Source organism: Fragaria vesca, linkage group LG6, assembly GCF_000184155.1.
Source record: "Fragaria vesca subsp. vesca linkage group LG6, FraVesHawaii_1.0, whole genome shotgun sequence".
Taxonomy (NCBI): Eukaryota; Viridiplantae; Streptophyta; class Magnoliopsida; order Rosales; family Rosaceae; genus Fragaria; species Fragaria vesca.
This window is the reverse complement of record NC_020496.1, coordinates 35,959,070-35,980,775: the sequence shown is the minus strand read 5'-3', so window position 1 is coordinate 35,980,775 and position 21,706 is coordinate 35,959,070. Positions and strand designations below refer to the sequence as shown.

General features: G+C 40.3%; 5 protein-coding genes across 5 annotated transcripts in view; 1 reads left to right on the top strand and 4 right to left on the bottom strand.

Annotated features, from left to right (window-relative positions):
• The window catches only part of LOC101311984 (kinesin-like protein KIF2A-like), a 6,156-nt gene extending 1,764 nt beyond the window's left edge, over window positions 1-4,392 (bottom strand). Inside the window, exons 1-8 of the mRNA XM_004304461.1 lie at window positions 4,164-4,392; window positions 3,783-3,992; window positions 3,028-3,216; window positions 2,684-2,785; window positions 2,142-2,219; window positions 1,804-1,885; window positions 1,137-1,296; window positions 743-1,045 (exon numbers count right to left, since the gene is read on the bottom strand). Of these exons, the coding sequence (XP_004304509.1) occupies window positions 743-1,045; window positions 1,137-1,296; window positions 1,804-1,885; window positions 2,142-2,219; window positions 2,684-2,785; window positions 3,028-3,216; window positions 3,783-3,992; window positions 4,164-4,328 (1,289 nt within the window). The 5' untranslated portion in view covers window positions 4,329-4,392. The remainder of the gene's footprint in view (window positions 1-742; window positions 1,046-1,136; window positions 1,297-1,803; window positions 1,886-2,141; window positions 2,220-2,683; window positions 2,786-3,027; window positions 3,217-3,782; window positions 3,993-4,163) is intronic.
• Window positions 4,393-9,140: 4,748 nt separating this feature from the next.
• Window positions 9,141-10,471, top strand: LOC101311692 (probable pyridoxal biosynthesis protein PDX1.2-like). Its single transcript, XM_004304460.1, has one exon. It carries the CDS (start codon window positions 9,311-9,313, stop codon window positions 10,238-10,240), a length of 930 nt encoding a protein of 309 aa, XP_004304508.1. The 5' UTR covers window positions 9,141-9,310; the 3' UTR covers window positions 10,241-10,471.
• Window positions 10,472-11,482: 1,011 nt separating this feature from the next.
• LOC101311400 (mitochondrial arginine transporter BAC2-like) lies at window positions 11,483-14,103 on the bottom strand. Its single transcript, XM_004304459.1, has 2 exons — window positions 13,338-14,103; window positions 11,483-12,234 (listed from the first exon to the last, which is right to left on the bottom strand). The coding sequence occupies exons 1-2, from the start codon at window positions 13,569-13,571 to the stop codon at window positions 11,560-11,562; spliced, it is 909 nt and encodes a 302-aa protein (XP_004304507.1). The 5' UTR covers window positions 13,572-14,103; the 3' UTR covers window positions 11,483-11,559.
• Window positions 14,104-14,404: 301 nt separating this feature from the next.
• On the bottom strand, window positions 14,405-16,074 carry LOC101311111 (mitochondrial arginine transporter BAC2-like). The gene is made up of 2 exons (XM_004304458.1): window positions 15,448-16,074; window positions 14,405-15,327 (listed from the first exon to the last, which is right to left on the bottom strand). The coding sequence occupies exons 1-2, from the start codon at window positions 15,670-15,672 to the stop codon at window positions 14,653-14,655; spliced, it is 900 nt and encodes a 299-aa protein (XP_004304506.1). The 5' UTR covers window positions 15,673-16,074; the 3' UTR covers window positions 14,405-14,652.
• Window positions 16,075-16,736: 662 nt separating this feature from the next.
• Window positions 16,737-20,898, bottom strand: LOC101310819 (probable glutamate carboxypeptidase 2-like). Its single transcript, XM_004304457.1, has 13 exons — window positions 20,240-20,898; window positions 19,608-20,028; window positions 19,368-19,435; window positions 19,157-19,238; window positions 18,984-19,076; window positions 18,757-18,909; window positions 18,601-18,669; window positions 18,352-18,439; window positions 18,128-18,211; window positions 17,895-17,983; window positions 17,661-17,777; window positions 17,435-17,539; window positions 16,737-17,261 (listed from the first exon to the last, which is right to left on the bottom strand). Exons 1-13 carry the CDS (start codon window positions 20,773-20,775, stop codon window positions 17,079-17,081), a joined length of 2,088 nt encoding a protein of 695 aa, XP_004304505.1. The 5' UTR covers window positions 20,776-20,898; the 3' UTR covers window positions 16,737-17,078.
• Window positions 20,899-21,706: the final 808 nt, after the last annotated feature.

Below are 21,706 nucleotides of genomic sequence, written 5' to 3'. Positions count from 1 at the left end.
CCTAGCTTCTAGAGAGCTGCATCTAGAAAGTAAATTTAAAGACACAGGCCGTGAAACAGTATATTTAGGCTCTTAACAACTGCCAGTGCAACATTTAACATTCTAAGTCAGAGATTATTGCTAACTGTTTAAAATTTCTTTAGGAATAAATTCCCCAACTGGCGATCTCGTATGTGTGATAGGATCCGACATCATGCAGTACTTTTTCTTTGTCTTTGTTAAGAACAACAGTACCATTTCATCTCTTGTGAGATATGTGAAAAATACAAATTTCCATCATCTTGTCATAAATAGTAAAGTGGGAGAAGTACGGATATCCCAAGCCTAATACAATTAACAGTGACAAGTGCTATGCTGGTACTTTAACTGTCTCATATCCTATACATATACACCACACACACATATACACACTAGAGAGATTCTGCTTCAGGTGTGGCCATCCTGCATGAATTTTGCTCCATTTGATCAAAACAATATACCAAAATCCAAGAGCTACCCCTAAGGCCTGAATATAAAAGTTGACCCTTTAATATTTAAACCTTGGTGTGGCCAGGGATTAGAAACTTAGATATTTATGAAATGATTATGAATGTCTGCAGTATTTCTGGACTTCGGATTCTTTTTTATAAGTCCTTACAGTGGGGGACAAGCAGTATTCCCTCACAAAGGTGTAGTGCAATCTAACCATAAAACAAATCTTGCGTTTTCTCTATGAACAATAAATTGAAGGGTGAAATTATACCTCGTTTGTTTGTCATTATCTGTAGTATCTGCACCACGTTCACTTCCAGCAAGATCTATAAAGGAGAGTTTACCAACAAGACGGGGAGGCTTTGATACATTGCCATCAACTGCTCTTTTGATAGCAAGCTGAAGTATGGCATGTGAACGAGAGGATTCTTCATTTGCACCAGTTGTACCGGTACTTCTAGTGGCACTTCCTTTCTCAATGAACTCTTTAATTGTTTCTACATCAGCCACTCTATATTCTTCCAAACCCACAATACAAACTTGTTTCTTACCATCTTCTCTCATGCAAAGCTTTCTGCAGGATATGAACTGTTAGTCTCATATTTCAAGTTTCAAAGCAATCTTAAACTCTAAACACTAACTGGAAGAAGGATACACCAGCTTACTTGCGCTCATTGAGGAGATCAAAAAGTTGTCCTCCATATATTTCAAAGAAGCTCACAAACAACTGAAATCCCTGATTGCGGTAAGTATGGTGCATCAACCTCAAGATGTCCCGTGATGCTTTTAGAGGCAATGGTTTCATGGTATAAGTTTTTCCACTGCCTGAACAGTCAACCAAAGGTAACGGTAAATTTTTGTAAACACACACTTTGTGTAAAAACTACATAGGTATATCTATGTCTCAAACAAACACAAGATCAATACATCAAATTACCAGGGACAAAACCCTTCACTGGTTGAATACAAGTGAACAACTAAGGACTTAAACATTAAAATGAAAAGAGAAAAAAAAAAATGCACATATTGGTGATTCAGGCTTTTGAGTATGCCTAGTCTAGGAATAAAAGCCAATTTTATTCTTGAATTTACTCATCTTCCTCACTCAGTTTTACTCAAATTTAATTCAGCAGATAAAATTTAAGGCGAGAATAGGTCCATCAAGATGTGTCCTCAAGAACTACTTCATGTTTTTGTGGTAAGAACCCAACTGGATTAGAATGATCAAGTTTTGAACGAATAAAAAGATGTGCAATCCACAGGCTATAATTGTACAAGGGATATACAGAAAGCAAGTTTGTAAGAGAACATAGATTTGAGGAGGCCACTAACCTGTTTGTCCATATGCAAAACAAGTTGCCTTTGTGCGTTGAAAAATTATTGGAACTATGGGCTCCACAGTCTCATGATATACCTACAAGTATAGAATGACAACAGTTGATAAGTAACCTTGCACATACTAAAGACCAAGGTTCTGAATACCACTCATTCTTGTACATGTTTTCATATTCTTGTTTATACTCCAAAAAAATTTAAAAACTTTTTATTAAATAACTCACTCACCCTACATATGTCAGTGAGGTTTGAACCCCTGACCTCAACATTGTTGTTTATACTCCAAATTTAATTTCAGTACGTATGCAAATACATGCAAAGATTTTTATATATACCTCATCATTAGACACTTCCTCATTCAGCACTGCATCGAAAACAAACTCATGTTTTTCCACATATGCTGTTAGGTCAACCTGCAGAAGATAGTGATGGCTCAGAAACACAAAATCCTCTTAACCAAATATGAACTTTCAGTACAATCATGAGCTAACCATCAGACTAAACAGGACAAACGAGGGGAAGGGGAACAAGAAAAATCTAGGGTTGTTGCGAGAGAAAAGTACACAAAAATAAATTAAGGAAGCCAAGTATTTACACAACACATTATCAGACTATCAGCAAGAATGGGTATGTAATGACATTTATTTACCTCTCTTATGTCTAGTGCACCTACGTTGCATGAATTTTTTTTATATACCTCTGATTTTCCGTATATAGACTGTTATTTACTTTTGACAAGAAGTAAAAGAAGGGGAATCATATATATTCACCTGGCTCTAGTTTCAACAAATATACTTCTCTATTTTCTTTTATCAGGTTGTTGGCCAAGATAAGACATCTTTCTCTAGAAGGCTGTATACCATCAAATGGAAATTACCTTGAGCTTGGTCTCATGAACTGTTACAGAGTTGGAAAGTGTGTCTATTATATCTTCCTCATTCTTTGCCAACTCCTTTTTGTTAAGTGGTCTCTTGCGCACCTGCATTCACACAATTTAAAGACTGGTTGAAAAACAAAAAGAAATTCTGAGAGGCCTGGTAGATGTGAAAGTACAACCATTTTCTTTTAACCAAATCAAGCCCATTCATAACTTGAACCAGAAAATGCCCGGTAGTCTAATGGGCATTGTAATTTGTTTCAGCTAAAAACATGAAATCATAAGTTTCAACGTGATGACAGGATAAAAGCCTAAAAGTTTATTAAGGACTAGATGGAACATACCACAACTTTAATCTTTGCTACAGAACTGGATTTCTCTTTGTCTGCTGCAAAACTTTTCAGGAGGTTGTTTTCTGGTAACTGAGCCCTTTCTGCTTGTTTGTTGTTAATATAGGGTTCAGAATCATCAAAGCTTCTGCCCCGAGAAGGATAATATTGAGAGGCAACATCATGCATTCCAGAGACTGGAATCTACACATGTAAAACAAAATAAACTTAGCAAGAAAAAATAGACAATGCATGCAGGGTCATTTCTGTCTACTTATACTGTAAAAGCAACTCTTGATAATACATAATGAACTCGCGACTAAAATGTAAAAACAAAACAGTAACTATACACACGACATAAAGAGACACAGTACAGCACAACCCCATGACTCGGGTAGAGAAATTTGAATTTTTGAGACAATACAGTCATAGAAGAATACATATTCGAAAATACATTGAAGTTGGAAAATTCGGATAAATTCATTTGTTGTAAATGAAACTGAAATGGAAATACTCTCGGCAACTGAACTAAACCTTTGTACTTGGAAGTTTGAGAGCATCGATGCAATTGTGCAGTCAGAGTCTTGGATTACACAGATGATCTCATAGTTCATAAAGAAAAGATTTTATCACCCCACAATGATGTGACCCATGAGCACACAGACACAGTTACACTAGTCCCTCCTGAAACCCGGAAACAAAAGCTACTAACCTAATTACCTAACAAAAGAAAGAACGCAAGCTTTATCAAAAGGGAAAGAGTGACCCACGTCAGGAATGAGCTCAGTGTCAAACGAATGCAGATCCAGGAGCCCGGGACTAAACTCACTGGGGGAGTCCTCGCGGTCCTTCCTCCTCGAATCATAGGGAGGCGTGGATGGCTCCATGTAGTACTCATTGTACCCTCTCTGCCCATTCCTATACATTCTAGAACCCTGCCCTCCTCCTCCTCCTCCTCCTCCACCATAGTAACCATAGTCCTGCATCCAATCCAATCACAAAAACCACGTCTTTATTACAAAAACGTTCCCTCAGATCTGCGAGATCAATCCTTAAATTGAAATTTGCAATACCAAAATCATCACATTTCACTGCACCGAAATTCAAATTTGAAAAGCCATTTAGGGGTATTTTAGGGAGAGAAAACTGACCTGAGAAGGAGGAGGGATAGATGAGTTGGAATTGGACTGAAGATGTTGAAGACCAGCGGACTGAAGCCAGCGTCCGTTCGACGAAGACTCCAAGAAGTTATCGGAGTATTGGCGCTGGTGGTGCGGCGCACCAGATCTCTGCCCCTGCCTCCCAACCCCGTTCATTTCTCTATCTCTCTCTCACTCTCTCCACCCGACCCGACCCGACCCGAGTCTCCAATCCCCTCCGATTTAAAAACTCAGATCGGAAATTAACAGAAAGATATCAAATCATAAAGTACATGAACCAAAGTTGGAAGCTTCTATTCCACTCCTTCTAGTTTTTTTTTTTCTCTCTCTCTTCTTTTTTCGGGTGTGTACTGCAGAAGCTAAACTGCAATGGCCGAAGATACAGCAGAGGAAAGGAAAAGAAGAAGAGGGCCTTTGAATTTTTGAAGAAAGGGGGTGTGGTACGTGCGAGAGGGGGCGTATTTGGCACGTGACCCAAGGGTGGGGCCTACGTGTTTGTAATGTTTGAATGAGTTTGGGGCCCTTTTTGTCACGTGGTGGGGATAGTGTGGTCTTTTTCGGAGTTATATATTTGTTGCGCGCTTGACGTTCTCATTCAAATTATGCGACTGGCGGTGGACACGTGGCGGTATAAGAGCAGAGTTGGGGGATCGAACGGCTGAGTTTTGAAAATAGTACGAACGTATAACCGGAGGTGTGGGGAATTGGGGATGGACAACGATGGAACTGAATTGTCCAGGTATTCGGCAAGGCGGAAACTTGTAGGCCGGAATCCGTTTGTAAGGTTAGGAAACGCCTCTTTATTTTGCATTTTGGATTCGGCAGATGGCCGAGTGCCTCTCGTCACGGCGTTTGATCGGTACATGCTACATACGTAAATAAAGAGAATAAAAAATTGACTAATCACTTTCAAATTAAAAACACAATGACCAATCAAGTTGTTTCGAACCACAAAATTACGTGGTAGTCTATGAGTCTATGACTAATGAATGATTCCTCAAGTCTTGTAAAAATTGTGTTATGTAGTTAAATATTTTGTTGGCTACTAAACAACTCAAGTTTGAGTCAACAATGACCAAGCTCTCTAAGAAGTTGGTAATAGTAATACTCATTTCTCATTTAGTTAGACTGCTCTATGGTTATGACTAGTTTGGAGGTACGTCATATATGTTCTAAACAATTAGCATGGTTTTTGTCTTAGAAGATGGCACATCTCGAACATGACATAACCATTAGAGCATCTACAACCAAACAGTTATTTCTTACGTGGACCTTCAACAACTAGAATTAACAGCAAGAAATCATCTCCAACCAAGATGTTATTTGCCACATGGATGACTATTTGAAACGACAATATCAAATTTGACGAAGCCAAAGTATCATGTCTTTTTTTTTACTTTCTCACCCTCATTCTTTTTCGTCTCTTTATTTCTTCATACCCATAAGTCCATAACTCAATTAACCCATACACTATTTTCTTCCATAATCCTTGTATCTCTTGCAACTCAAATATTCCATCCACTCACATTCTCATTCATCTCTAACAGAAAAAAAGGAAGGAACATTCCCCAAAACCCATCAAAGATCTTTCACTCCAAACCTCAACAAAATGCAGAGGCTTTTGTTGTGAGAAATTGGGCTCAAACCTTCCCAAAAACCTCTCAACCACCACCATCACCATGACCAGCTCTTCGCTTTTCCACTTTCAACCTCACAAAAATTTCTCTGTCACCAAATCCATAAACCCATTATCAAAATCACTTCATTAGCTCCTTCCCCACACACATATTTCACCATTTACAGATCAGAGGATGTGAAGAGGTCGTGAATTTGTTTGAGATGTCGGAATGGAGGTTACAAGGTGATTAATATTAATTTTAAATGAGTTGATATGATTGCTTTCAAAGAACCAAGAATATTGACAAAGAGGAGCATCAAAGAAAAAAAGAAAAGAAGAAAAAAAAATAATATATGTATATATATGTATAGAGAGAGAGAGAGAGTTGTTGTGGTTATAACAAAATACTCCATGTATTTAATTAAAAAAAAAGTATTTTTTTTAAACAATTATGTTTGAGTGAAATTTTGCTAAAACTGTCAAAATCCATCTTTGACAGAAAAAATTGACTCTACATGTATAGCCTAGTGAAATCCAAGCACGACAATTGAACGAGAAGCTCCAACTGGGTGGGGCAAGTTTGAATGAATCCCCAAGAGGTGACAGATGGTGAAAATGCACTTGATAAGTTTATGAGGACTTCTGGTCTACCTTCCTGATTTACATCCTTCACATGTGTCCTAGGGAATGAATACCAGCTGCTATTCATGTCAATTTTACACCTGCAGTGGCACAACAAGTACTTTGTATTCCTCATAGAAGATGAATGAAAAGTTGGTTTGGATTTTGGATAAAAAAAAGGTTTCTACTCCGTGAAAACCGCGTATTACATTGCTCGAGCCTCAGTTCTTGATAATTTCCTAGGTTCCTCCTCTTGTGGTAATCCATACAAACATCTTTGGGACAAAATAGGGAAAGCTCAAGTGCCAGGTAAAGTAAAGATTAGTGTTGGGCGTGCTTGCAACAACTTGTTACCTACAAGAGCAAAGCTATGCTCCAAAGGGTACGTATGTGACCTTAGATGCCTGCTGTGTTTGCATTCATATAAAGACAATTCTCATGCTTTCTGTAAGTGTCTGAGCACAGTGGACATATATAATTGAAGTTTTGCCTTTAAATACAGGCTGAAGCTTACTGCGAAATATTGATTTTAGAGAAGGGATGCTAGATCATGCTTTCAATACGCAAAAGTGTCTCTTTGAAAAACTTATGATGGTCATATGGTTGCTATATAAGGTGTGATTTCTACTAGCCTCTCATATGTTGATGTTGAGCTCGTTAGCATGGCTCGAGGAGTTTGGTAAAGCAAGGAAAACGAATAAGAAGGTATATGGTCGAAAATAAGCCTCATAGACGCATGCTTCAAATGGAAATCAGAAACTGAATGTAGATGAAAGTTTCCTTCCACATGGTGGAACTGGAGTTGTGCTTCAGGATGGAACAAGGAAATTCAAAGTAGCCTTTGCATATCTTCTCACTTCAGTACCTTCTGCAAAGCAAGCTGAACTGCAGGAAATTAAAGATGGTATGAAGGTGTTGCACACATACAAGCTGCAAATGTGGTGGTAGAATAAGACTGCTTAGAAGCTATTTCTGATACTAACTTACAAGCTACGCATCTAGCTGAAGTTGCTATCAATGAGGACATTCTATATAGCCTAGAGGTTCTGCATAATGTCAAAATTGTTCATGTACTTAGAATCTACAATGCGGAAGCACACAGAATTGTTGCCATAGCATCTACAAGACGAAGTTTTTTTTTTTGGAGAACATGCTTCTCCTATTGTGGTGCCTATCTGCAATGGTCTCATCAGCTAGATTACTTTTCGACAAATCCCTCAGCACAACATGGTGATGAGATTTAGGCAACTGTGTAGATGGATTCAAGATCACGTTCAGTATCTGCTTGTGGAGAGGTGTTTGGAAAATAAGGGTTTGATCCTACACCGAAACTCTGACTCGTCCTACCCATATGCCCACGATTGCTACGTACTTAAAACATTAGGCCCCATCATTTGCAGAGGGCCTCATTATCTTTAAAATTAGGTGTATATGAAAATCCCCCTTATCTTTTTTGCCTTACCTCCAGAGGCATAGGAGGTGGCATCTCACGTAACACATTACATTCAGCATCATCATCTTCTTCATCCAAGAGAGGTCCTAACACGACAATCTTACATGAGTCACCAAATCACAAGTTGAACAATGACCACAACATTTGTCGTAGTTAAAAATGTAGACAAACTCTGCCGTGTCGTCCACCAAGTACCACTATCCCTTGTTGGATAGGGCAGTTCAAGGCGATCTCGACTCGAATCTTCAGTTTCTTGTTCTTTTTATTCTTGTCATTCTCTTAGAAGTATCCGAGCATAGATCCAATCATAGTCATAACTTGCACCAATCTAAAAATCGGAGGAACACCAATCAACATGATCAAGTAATAAGACACTGTCACCAAGTGCACTGATTCCACCAAGGCTACACATCATAATAAGACAAGGCAATCAGTGCACAATTGTACCCCCACGACGCACATTTCCAAACCCTATCTCGATCAGAAGGGTATACAAAGCTGAAAAGGACCTGTTTCGACCTCCTTAACTGGCTGTTTCCCATTGTCATGCCTGAACATGCCAAAAAACGGCTGCACTTTTGAATGGACGAGAGGTAAGCAACTTCCATACCAGAAAACTTCAGCCTGGCAGAGCTCTTGTCATTGAGATTGACGCAAATCCACCCTCTTCTTACCCTCTGCCAAAACCAAAAAGGAGGCAAGTCGTGCTGCCATTGCATCGACAGAACTCATGGTTGCAATGAGAGAAGACATAAATTGTAATGTCTAGTGTTATGTTTTCTTTCTTCTCATTATTATTATGTTCCATCAACGGTTGCTGCTGGTAGTTGTTGGTCATGATGAGAGAAGTAAGCTATCAGTGCAAAATAAAGATGAATTTTGGACATTGTGGGTTAAATTTGGAGATGAGATCCAAATGCTAAAACAAGAGACATGCATAGAAGCTCACTACCTATACATTTTATTAAAAGTTAATAAAAAGTTTATTGAGATGTGTTTGACGACCTTTCCGGTATCTCGCTAGATTTTTTAGAAGTTTTCGTTAGAGATTAATTTAGACTTACTAACCGACTACACGTAGTAATCCGAGATGATAAAATAATTTATCCACTAAAATTTACATACTAATGCATAAAATAAAATTAAAATAAATAATAAAGGAAGTACCCACACCAAAACAAGGGGACACGCCATGCAAAGATGCCTTCCATCTTGGCAAGTTTTAGAATGGAATCGAAAATTCCACCATTTTCTTAACCCACCGGCCAAACAACTCCAGAAACTCCCACCGAAACTTCAAACACTCTAGATTTCTCTAGACCACCCCCACCTGACCACCTCCCCAAATTTAAAATCAAACCCCCCAAAATTCTCCGCCCCAAAATTCCCCAAATCTCCTCTCATTCTCTCTCTCAATCCTCAACCCATCTTCACAAATCACAAACCATGGCGTCTCAGGACGGTGCAGTCACCATCTACACCAGCGGCGCAGTCGCCGACGCCTCGAAGAAAAAGAATCCCTACAGCCTCAAGGTCGGCCTCGCCCAGATGCTCCGCGGCGGCGCCATCGTCGAAGTCACCAACCCCGATCAAGCCAAGCTCGCCGAGGACGCCGGCGCCTGCTCCGTCATCGTCTCCTCCCCCCGCGGCGCCGCCGCCGGCATTCTCCGCATGCCCGATCCCTCCCTCGTCAAGGCCATCAAACGCGCCGTCTCCATCCCCGTCATGGCCAGATCCCGCGTCGGCCATTTCGTCGAGGCCCAGATCCTCGAAGCCATCGGTGTTGACTATGTCGACGAGAGCGAGTACCTGGCCGTCGCCGACGAGGATCATTACGTCAACAAGCATAATTTCCGGTGCCCTTTCGTCTGCGGCGCCGAGACTCTCGGCGACGCGCTGAGGCGGATCAGAGAAGGGGCCGCGCTTATTCGGACCCAGGGAGATTTATCCGGGTCGGGCAATGTGGCCCGGACCGTCCGGAATGTCCGGGCGATCATGAGTCAGATAAGAATGCTGAACAATATGGACGATGATGAAGTCTTCGCGTTTTCCAAGAGCATTGCTGCGCCATACGATCTGGTGGCGCAGACGAAGCAAATGGGGAGGCTGCCGGTGGTCCAATTCGCCTCCGGGGGGATTGTGACACCGGCTGACGTGGGGCTGGTTATGCAATTGGGATGTGATGGAGTGTTTATCGGGTCGGATGTTTTCGGGGTAGCGGATCCGTATAAGCGTGTGAGAGGCATTGTTGATGCTGTGAGGAATTATAATGACCCGGATGTGCTGGTGGAGACGAGCTCCGGGTTGGCGGGTCTGATGGCGGGTATGAGCCTCGGTGAGGACAGAATCGAAGAGTTTGGGCGTGGAGGTGTTTGATGGCGCTGTTAGGAATATCATTCATGTAATGTAGCTCTCTTCCTTTCTTGTTTGTTGTTAACTTGTTGAAGTTTACGTGTGTTGTGTACAATGGTCAAATGGTATAGACTATATAGAGTATACTTGAATCAGTGTCTATGTCTAATGTTCAACTCCTTAGCTTTAAGAGTTTGTAATGTACCAAGTTTTGATCAAACTACTGATATGAATGAGAATAATAATGTTGATTCATCTTCAGAGATTCCGAGTTATCTTTCAATTTCTTTGGTGCCTAGATACTGGAAGCTGATGTAGTTGATGAATGCATTGAGGTTTCTTCTGTGATGGCTCACATTGTGAGGCCATCATCATGAATGACAATGTAGTACCCTTAATTTCGAAGGGCTGATTAAACAACCAAAATGTTACTGCATCGCCCTTTACACTGTAAACTTATCAACTTTTTGGTAAAAAGATTGGACTTTGGTTGTAGCATTTGTTGAAGTTAACATGAAACAGAAGTCAACATGAAACAAAATATAGGTTGGAATTTTACTTGTATTGTTTAGTTTCCAATTTTCCTTCTCTACATTTTCATGGTGGCAGTGAGTTAGTAACACTTTAGATGTCTCTATGCTTCTTGTGGTGATTTGGGCTAAGTTTGGCCTCTTTTGGATACAAACCCTGATGGATTTGCTATGCCAAGGGAGAAAGTCTTGTAGACATCATGGTAACATCAGCTATTACCGACTGCAAGAATGGTTTTACACTGGTTACGCGTTAAGATTTTTTTCTGCGCCAGGGGATGGCGAGGTAAAAGAATCTCGAGCTTCGTGATTTTTTGAAGTAAGATTGCTCGGAATGTCAGACTGTTTGCTTGTCTAGGGCATCATGGAAAATGCCAGTTGCAGGTCAGGGGACAGAAGAGAATGGTTTGAATCTGGAGCTATCGGATATATTTGTTTTCTCTGTCACGCGGCATATGGTCTGTTTTCTAGGCAATCATGGAGGGTCAATTTGCTTTGGCCCGTATATGATCTTATTGACTGCATTTGATTCTGGGAAAAAGAAACAGTAACAGCAGAGTAGATGCTATAAATTGGAGGATTTTAATTGGACCATTCTGGGAATTTGATCATTTCAGTATCCTCACTATCCTGTAGGGTTAAAAATTGCTACTATCAATTACTAGAATACCAGATTCTGGGAATTACCATTTCATATGAACATTTACATTTTTGGCAAAGTAAGTCGGGTTGTGCAGCAAGATTAATGGTCGATCATACAATATTCTTGCTTCTGAGTTTATATACCAATTTAATTGGCTGCAAGTAAACCCTTCACTCTGCAGGCATTGCATTCTCTTGTGGAATGCTTCCATTGCTGAAAAGGCACCTCAGAGCAATCTCATAGGCCGCAAAAATAGCCCCATTCACCAGAAAGGCTCTAGAAACCGCAGTTCCAAGTCCTCGCCACAGCACGGCGTAACCATCAGCTCTCACACTTTTCCTGAAGCAATCAACTATGCCAGTATATTTCGGTGGAGGGTATGAAGATTGAGCCTGTAATCTGGTTTTTACCACATCCAACGGATAACAAGAAATCCAGCTAGCTACTCCTGCTAGCCCTCCTGCCACCAACATTGTTTGTAAGCTCTCTTCGCCGGATTTTCTACAGCCAGGATGAAGTTGCTCTCTCGTATACTCATAAGTCCAAAAGTACAAACCATGAGCTGGTGCATCCCTGAGAATAGTAATGCCGAGGCCTCTATATAATCCTCTTAACCCTTCTGCTTTCATTATGCTTTTCGCAACTTCTCTGGGTCCTTTTTGGGTTTTGGTTTGCAGTTGAAGCCGGATTTTTACGAGTTCTACTGGGGAGAGGATTAGACTCTGCAAAGCACCTGCCCCAACTCCTCCTAGAGCAACACCTTTGTAAGAAGGAGGATCTTTAGTGGACACTGATGGATCAAGAGCCCCAGAGAGAATGGCGTATGACTGGAAAACCATAGCATTCTGCAATGCAGAAATAATTTGTACTATGTCATGAGGATACATACACATTGGACACCAAAATGTGATCAATTTGCATAAATTTTTTAAACATATGGTTTTATGCTTGGGGTAGAAGTCTCCTACTGTTGTTGATGTCAGAGCTGCTAAAAAATTCTATAGCTATAGCCTAACAGAAATTAAGATCACTCATTACCATCAAAACAAGACTCGTTGTTCAGAACACCAACACGTGGCTCTCAAGTCTGAGCCTCACAACTGACTAACAGGCTTTGTGAGAAAGGAACTGAATGGAATAGGTGAACAAAATATGTAAGAGAGCAAATGAGCAATAATAAGTTCATCTATGAACAAAAAAGAACTTCATCTTGGGAAGGCGTCATTTCTTCTATGTAGGAACAGTGAAAGAAGAGTGTCACAATATAAAATTGTTGAACATAAGATCAATGCATAACAGTACTCTGCAATAGTGTAAGGTTTGTCATGATGCTTTTCTGCAAGCATACATCATAAGGAAGCAAGATATCTATATCGTTCAATGTATGATCCCTATAGATTGTGACACTTCTAAAAGACAAACAAAAAGCAGTTTCCACCATTTCCAAAAGACCATAAAAATTGTCTAAAACGTACCATCACCACCAAGTCACCAACCCACTACACTTCATCTTAAACACGCAAGTGCTATTAGGAGGTGAGTCATTGTAAGAAGATTTTTCAGGATAGAACAGATTTAACAGATTTTGTTTGGTTCAGGATATATGCACGCCACTATATCCTTACAAGTTACATAGGAAATATTGCATATTTGGTTTACGGGAGATGAAGGGTATGGGGACGGGATAGATGAAGTGAGCTGGTAATACAAGCAATAGCCTATATTTGGATCCTCCTAACATCCAAGAAAATAATGTTTCTTGGATTAACTATTCACCCTCTACATGCCCCCATATTAGCAAATGCAGGAATCAAATGCAGGAATCAAATGCCACAATGCATCAACCTCTTGATCAAATGAAAGAAGCAAAAAGACCAGGCTAAAATGAAATTAAGCAACCTACATGTTAAACCATAAAGAACAAACAGAACTGGGAACAATAGAAGACCTGAAATGTGATGGATGCCAAGGGAGCACCCATGCCCCTGTAAAGGGCAGTAGGGCCTTCTTTGGAGATGACATTGCGAAGAATGTTAAAAGCAGAGCCACCTTTGGAATTCTGCTGCAAAATTCTAACAGTGTCAAGTGGATACCCAGATACTATACCAGCAATGCCTCCAAATCCTCCTGCCACAAATTCTTTTCCCCAGCTGTTTGCAAGAAACTCCGGCCAGAAATCCATTTTCCCATTCACCAATCACCTCAAATTCCACCACCAACTTAGAGACTCAAGTATGTAAAATTCTACACAGGGCTAATGAAGTTGGATATTTCCTTTCTGGGTTTTCTTCTTTGTAACGAAAACCATGTAAACAACAATAAGGAGATGTAAAAAGGGTGAGCTTTCTTGTTACTTCAATATCTTCACTTTCTGCAAAAGAATATACCCAGAAAACGTTCTTGTTTTTTTCTTTGTATATTCCTTCACATACCAAAATCCTATTCCACTCTGTTTCCTCAACGCAAATTCTCAAACTTTCTTCCACCCAAAATCAACTCTTTTCTCTCCTCTTTCACAAACGGATCCGCAACAAAAGCCACCGGCTTCTCCAGTTTGTGGGGACTGTGCAGCTGCCTATAAGAAGTGAGGGCCAGTCAAGTGGACCATCTGATGCTCGACAGGTGGCAGTTAACATACATATAAAAACTCTCTTGGGTGCTTTGAGCCTAGTGTTAACCAAACAAAGGAAGATTTGTGACTCACAGAAACAACCAAACCCAGCTTCAGTGGTTGGATGAGGCAAGAAGATGGTGGGTGCTGATGCTTTCATGTGATTGAGGCTTTTGGTGGGTTTTGTGTACACAAGTTTTGGCACTTATCTGCCCATTTTCTTTGGGAGTTGGGATTTGTTTTGGGGTGTTCCGAAATCACACGTTTGTTCTTTGTTTTGGCTAGGCAAAATGACCTCACTAGTCATATTGGTTATAATTTTTAGAGATCTGTAGTTCTGTACGATTGATTATGTCATTGTTTTTGTGCCCATGATAGTATCAGTTTTGAATCTTTTGATACATAAATCACCTTTACTAATTTACAGCTTTACAGTTTCCCCATACAACTGAAGCATCCATTTCATGCTCAAAATGTACATTCTAGGCATAAATAAACAGAGTTGTGCAGCAAGAGTTATTGCCTATCATACCTTTTTCCTGGCTGTACGCATTGCTGCTGTTACTATATATCACATATTTACAATGGCTGCGTTGAACCCTTCTTTTGTTTGGTCTCAGTGGAAACTCTTCATTTTGCAGAACAAATGTTTTTACAAGACTGCGTTATCTGCTAGAACCACACTTCCCCTGCTGCCTATGCACTTCAAAGCAAGCTCATAAGCTGCAAAGATAACCCCATTAACAAGAAACGCTCTAGAAACCGCAGTTCCTAGTCCTCGCCACAGCACGCCGTGCCCGTCCTCCCTCACACTTTTCCTGAAGCAATCAACAATTCCTGTGTATTTTGGTAGAGGGGACATTGATTGAGCCTGCAATCTTGTTTTTACAACATCCAAGGGATAACAACTAAGCCAGCTAGCTACTCCTGCTAGTCCTCCAGCCACCAAAGTAGCTCGCAAGTTCTCTTTGCCGGTTTTTCTACATCCCGGGTGAAGCTGCTCTCTCATGTACTCATAAGTAGAAAAGTAGAAAGCATGAGCGGGTGCATCCCTTAGCATGGTGATGGTTAAGCCTCTATACATTCCTTTTAGCCCTTCTGCTTTCATTATGCTCTTGGCAACATCTATGGGGCCTTTTTGTGTCCCGGTTTGCAGCTGAAGACGGATTTTCACAAGTTCTACTGGGCTGATCATCAAACTCTGCACAGCACCAACCCCAAATCCTCCTAGAGCAACACCTTCGTAAGAAGGAGGGTCATTAGGAGAAACCGATGATGGATCCAGAGCTCGAGAGAGAATAGCATATGTCTGGAAAACAATGGCACTCTGCAATCAACAGATACTTTGTGAGGAAACTCACACATTTCATTATTTCAACACAAAAACTGGGATTAAATTGCACCAAATATTGAACCAAGCAAAAAGAAGAATCCGAAAAATAGAAACCTGAAATGTGATGGAGGCCAAGGGGGCAGTTATGCCTCTGTAGAGGGCAGTTGGGCCTTGTGTGGCGACGACATTGCGAAGAATGCTGATAGCAGAACCTGTTTTTGAACTTTGTTGCATGATTCTAATAGTGTCAAGTGGGTGCCCTGAGATTATACCAGCAATGCCTCCAAACCCTCCAGCTACAAACTCTCTTCCCCAACTGCTAGCAACAAAGTCTTCCATTTTTCTTTTTCAAACAACTCAAGTTCCACAACTTCTTCCTTAATGATCAAATCCCAATCCCTGTTTTATATAAGCTTGTGGGATGTGAATCTTTCCTTTTTGGGTTCTCTGTCTTGTATCCAAATCTGGGGAAGCCTACAGCCACAACAACAAGAAGCTAGATAACAAAAACTAGGCTGTCTTTCTACTTCAATCTTTTTCTATGTTTACGCCTCTAACGAAACGGCCAACGTTCTCTCTTCACTCACTGCCACAGAAAATGCCCTGGCTATGTTTATTCTACCCCAAGTCTATATCTCCTCTCCAGCTATTCGGAACAGGAACAAGAACAAAGAAAACAAAAGCTTAAGCTTTGAGACTAGACTAAAGACAGCCGTTGATAACTTTGTGACACTTGATCCTACCCAATCTCAACCAAACCCAGTTTTATGGTGAGTGCTGGCTAGTGGCTGCTGACGATTCATGCATGCCAAAGTTTCCAGAGATTGAGCAAGTGCGTTTTATAACAAAGTTCTGGCCTTATTGTGGTGTCTGACAAAGCTTTGTTGGAAACTTTACAATATAGACTTTTCTTCTTTGTTTATTTAGGAAGAGTGACATCACCTTTATTCAGATCAGTCCTAGATTGCTCATAATTTGTTGTGATATCACACTTTGAATGTGTTACTGCTTTGGACCCCATGATAAGTGATCTGAGACCCCCAGCAAGGTGTAGGGACTGATAAGACGTAAAGAAATAACTGGATGGTGAAAAGAGCAGGGCTGGCCTGTGTTAGTTGAGGCCCTAGATTTAAAAGTTAAAAATTAGTTTTCATGAAAAGTTTTATCCACCAATTAATTGAAATTCAAGAGCCAAACATTCATAATGAAAAGAAGTTTATCATTTTTATGTTAACAAGTTAATTGAATGTCAAATTGAACTCACAAAAATGGAAAGAAGTATATGCAATTGGAGATAAAATCTGATAATTGATGTATATTTTTAATCTATAGTAAAAAAAGCTAAAAAGCAAACCAATTAATGAGTTTTAATGAAAATATTTATGAAAGTTTCAAATCTAGAGGCCCCTATAACTGTGGGAGGCCCTAGACACCAGCCTAGTTGGTCTTGCCTCAAGGCCGGCCATGGAAAAGAGGATAGTGTTGTTCTGCAGGAGTGTCATGATATAGCCAGCTGTGGACTCCTAGGTTGAATTGGAATCGTATGGCACCGTTTGGCCTGAGCATTGTCAATTGAGGATGCCTGAACCGTCAACAACGACGAAGGGGGTAATCTATAGTGCGATGAATAATCTGAAAGTTTCTTTGTACTAGCAGAACATGGAGATATCCGAATAAAACCCTATACAAGTTATCATTTGACATTGATCTGCAAGGTATTTCAGTCCGCAATTAGCCAATAGCCATCATGTTAATTCACCATTGATGACTTTTGCTGCATGTCTCACAGCTCTAGCGACTCTCCAAACTTCATGTTGTACGAATTTCCATGACTCTGCTGTCTTCAGTCTCTTTGCCTTCACAATGGCTTCATCTATGCCGGGGAATGATTCAGATCCATAGACATCGTTCCTTGAGGGGCCATAAATCTGTAAAAGCATTACACTACTAATTGGTCCATGTTGTACTAAACTGCTAATCACATTCCAAGATTGGTCTTTAGGCTTATCTAAGCTAATAACTTATTATGAAAGATGTTGAAACCAGAATCAAATGAGAACAAACAAGATAAACTTCTGTAGAAACTTTATGAGAAACATACCAAATGCTTATACCATGACCTTCCAAAAAGTCCATCTTGATCTGTAAACGCACGCTCGGCCATCATTAGTCTGTCATTCACCTCTCTCACCTTAAAACGATTTTTCTTCCAGACTGCAGGCCAAACATTGTTTTGTTGTTCTATTTCCTGTACAGTTATGCTTCCATTTTAGAACATTCCTGAGATTACATGTCCTTTATTCATAAGAAATACGATATTTTGATACCCTTCGCTGGTTGTTTATGATTGTGGCTGCTTCTTTAAGCTCCTCAATGGACTTGAACAGAGGAGTTAGGTTTATGTTCTTATCTAAGATCTCAACTTCCAAGTTCTTCATGTATTTCTGTCAATTATGGATTCAATATCATAGAAATATATTCAGGTTGACTGTATGTAACTAACAAGTTTTATTGTTTCAAAAGAACAAACAGTGCTTAATTGAAAGATAGTGTAGCCTAACCTGTAGCTCCAGCGCATAGGATGTGTAATCGAAAGGCAAAAACTCTGCATCTGCTAGCCAAAGAGCTACCAAACCCCATAAACTTGCCACTGTTTTCACCACAAACACAATCAGTTGGGAAACTTGATATTACATTGGCATTGTAAGACTGTAACTTAATGGTGGTCGGATTTATTTAGTGGTGTATAAGAAGTTCATTGGAGATTGAAGAAGGAGAAAAGAATAAAGCAGACCTGCAACATGCCTATGAAAGGAAGGATCACCAAATTTTTCCATCCATACAAAGTCATCATACATGGAATGGTATACTGGGTATCCTATAATTCGAGAATGATCATTTGTAAGTATCTAAATCATAATGCTAAGTAGCTAGGTTATGTATGCCATTCTTCCTATTCTTTCAGTGGAAATCATGGTTGAAACTTGAGAGCTTTAGTCCCATCAATGTGTTGTTTACCTTTACCGAAAGTCATATCAGCTGACGGAATTCCAATATATTGAACAAAAGCTGCAAAATCAGAATTTCCACTTCCCAACCTGCCAATCTTTGTATGAAAAATACAGCTTTTATAAATCCATTAAATGAAAAACATCTTCTAACATTTGTATTGTGCAACTAATACAAGACTTGAATAGTTGATCGGTTAAACAGAAATGAAATGTATACACAGCAAGCAGTTTATAGAGTTCTGTAGCAACTTCTTACTGTGGGAGAACTGCCGGAACCAACCCATGCTTGGTAGAGAGTTTGTGATGAGTTATCGGGATCTTTGACCTTCAAAATCAAATTTCAAATGATTGAGATGGGGTGTAATATCAGTGTATCTACTATCTAGCTACACTTTTTAGCAAATAGCAATACCTGTTGAGTAGCTTGCTTAAGAAGTTCATCAAGCTGTGGAGTGGCTGAGGCCCGGAACCCTTGCCCATGTACTGCACTGTCGACATTCAAGTAAGCAATAGCCCTCGAAGCTAGCATGTTTCTGTTTTCTTCTACCCATTCAGTTGATCCTATCTGCACACATTATTCAGTTCACAATCTCATAGAAACATATAGATAAAAATAATGACAGAGAAAGAGAGGGAGACCAGGCCGTATTCTTCAGCATCCCAATTGCACAAGATAATCGTGCGTCGAGGTTTCCACCCTTTTTCCTGTAGCTTCCCCAATCTTTGAGCAATCTGCATCACACATCAAAAGGAGTTTGTACTGAGTTTGAACACGAACTCGATAATGCTACAAAATTTAAGTCCAATGTTACCTCTAGCAGTGCTGCAGTGCCACTATTTGGGTCAACAGCTCCAAATGTCCAAGCATCGCGGTGATTACCTAGAATGACAAATCTGCATACATTCGGCTACTAACAATGGGTTTCTTTCATTCTTGTTGTCTGACATCTTAAGAGTAATAGACTAATAGATGCTGCTTATTCTCAACTGCCAGAATTTTACTTGCTGAAAACTCGAACTTACCTATCAGGTTCTTCTTCACCTTCTATGACACCAATCACATTCTCAATTTTTTCTATGACTTGCTTTCCCTAAAACCAACATCAGAATTACTGCTCAGATAGAAACTACAGTTATGATATCTTCATAAACATACAATGCGCCCAAGCACAGAGGAACACCCCATTCAAAACAAAACCAAACAAAAGTACAGACTACAGAGGAACACATGAAAATGCTTCACCTGGATTCATTGAGACTTACAGTGTAACTAAGATGCACAGCCCCAGGACCTGGACCAACCCTATAAGTTGGGGCATTCCCACTCCCCTGCCAATCATCCTTCGCCACCTGTCCTCCAACGGCCCTCAAAATAGCCTCCCCATCAGCACCAGAAATAGGCAGTGAAGGTATCAAAGGCAAATCCCCACCCTGGTCCATTTCCTCATCGGAAAGCCTCTCACACTCTTCTTCAGTACTCGCCCACCCCGGCGTAGTCGGGTCCCCTAACCCATTATAAACCGTCCCCACCTGTACCCCACTCGACGGCAGCCACTTTTCCTCCGGAAACCACCTCCCTCCGCCGCCTCCGCCGTAGTCCTTCCGATCCGAATACACCAAAACCCCAACCGCTCCTTCCTCATAAGCAATCTGCACTATGCTCCCCCTATAAATCTCCCCATACCTGCGACAGGAAACTATGTTATATGTCTGCCATTATAAACATAAAACTAAATCTCCTAATTATATCAGGATGCTCTATCTCTTTATGCTTATTTAGGTTTTAGACTTTAAGTCCGCATGTATTCTAGCTACAATCTTATTAACCAAGGCTTGAAACAACCACACTCAACAAAAAAAAAAAAAACAAAAAAACGAAATCTCCTCATACGTACCTAGCCAACACAACTGCACCAGAAACGTTGACCCCCATTTTGTTAAGAGTTTCGTAGTCCTCCAACCTCCCGTAGTTGACGTAAACCACGTCGCCGGCGACGTCCCCGGACTTAGCAAAAGCGTGAAAAGTGGGGACAACCTCGGCTGCCACGTCAGCGTAGGGGTCGCCGGGGTAGGTTTCTTGTTGGAGGTCGAAGTTGACGGGTGGTGAAGAAGGTGAAGGAGTTAGGGTTAGGGAGCGGGAGATAGGGTAAGTGAGTGCCACGTGGTAGGGGGTGATGCGGGATCGGAGATTGGAGGAGGTGAAGATGGAGAGGACGTAGGTGGCGGCTTCGGCGTTGGCCGGGGTTCCGGCGACGTGGGGGCGGCGCGTGAGGGTATGGAGGTGGCGGGAGATGGAGGTGTTGGAAGAGAGGGAAGCGGAGATGAAGAGGGAGTGGTAGGAGGATTTGGGGGTCGTCGGAGAATAGAGGAAGAGGAGGAAGGTTAAGGAGGTGAGTATGGCTAGGAAAGCCGCGGTGGCTGTTTTGATCATTCTTGAGTAAGGTTCCTAGTTCTGCCGGAATTCCAAAATAGGAAACTGACCACTTTGATCAGATATGGTAGATACCACGTACTTGTTTTCTCTTTCTTTCGCTGCTTTGTTTCTTGCTTCTGCAGAGTGAGACTGTGACGGTTAATTTCCAAACCAGACGAGGTCATTACAACTTGATATATATACCCAACCCACCATCCACTGTGAGTTTCCTAATCTAATTTATATGTGAGCAGTATAATTTAGACGAAGACGACAACCATGTTGCGATTGAAAACAATGTTCTTATTTCTGTCACTTTCTCACTTATATAGTTATGATTTTTAAACAAATGATTGAAAGGGTTTCCAACTTTTTTATCGTCCTATCCTTTCGATAATAACGAATGCAAATGCAAACAAAACTATTGACTATTAATCAATAATCATAGAGTTGTTAATACTTTGTTTTACAGGTTTACTTGTCGATAAATTTTAAATACACACCTCTAATATCTTAATACACACCCCTATTATACACCCTTATTATTTTATATTTCACATCAGATTTTATAGGTATGTATAATTACAAAAACATCTATCAATTATTAGGGGGAAAAAAAAACCTCATATTCTCTAAGACCTAACTCTTCTCCACTATTACTACACATCAAAAGAAAAGAAATAAAAACTTCTTCTCTAAAATTCATCACCTGAATTTCGACTAATGTCGTAATCACATGTACTATTTACCGATTCATTTGGTTTTTTTTTATCAACTTTAGTTTTTATGCTATTGTACTTCTACATGTTTCTTAACTTTGAAAAAATTATGTATGTTCAATATTTTTTTTTCTTTAAATTCTAGCCGATTGATGTTTTATTGAAAATTTGGAGTTCGAATATAATATTATTCTTTTGATTATAAATTGAAAAATATCAAGAAAAAATTT

What these genes read in the sequence shown, in the direction of transcription:
- LOC101311692 (XM_004304460.1), top strand. Translation starts at nt 9,311, where the DNA reads ATGGCGTCTCAGGACGGTGCAGTCACCATCTACACCAGCGGCGCAGTC.
- LOC101311111 (XM_004304458.1), bottom strand. Translation starts at nt 15,672, where the DNA reads ATGGAAGACTTTGTTGCTAGCAGTTGGGGAAGAGAGTTTGTAGCTGGA. An exon ending in TGGCCTCCATCACATTTCAG is followed by an intron (nt 15,328 to 15,447) that starts GTTTCTATTTTT and finishes TGTTGATTGCAG; the next exon opens with AGTGCCATTGTTTTCCAGAC.
- LOC101311400 (XM_004304459.1), bottom strand. Translation starts at nt 13,571, where the DNA reads ATGGATTTCTGGCCGGAGTTTCTTGCAAACAGCTGGGGAAAAGAATTT. An exon ending in TGGCATCCATCACATTTCAG is followed by an intron (nt 12,235 to 13,337) that starts GTCTTCTATTGT and finishes TCTGCATTGCAG; the next exon opens with AATGCTATGGTTTTCCAGTC.
- LOC101310819 (XM_004304457.1), bottom strand. Translation starts at nt 20,775, where the DNA reads ATGATCAAAACAGCCACCGCGGCTTTCCTAGCCATACTCACCTCCTTA. An exon ending in CTGTGCATCTTAGTTACACT is followed by an intron (nt 19,436 to 19,607) that starts GTAAGTCTCAAT and finishes TGTTGGTTTTAG; the next exon opens with GGAAAGCAAGTCATAGAAAA. An exon ending in ATGCTGAAGAATACGGCCTG is followed by an intron (nt 18,910 to 18,983) that starts GTCTCCCTCTCT and finishes TAATGTGTGCAG; the next exon opens with ATAGGATCAACTGAATGGGT.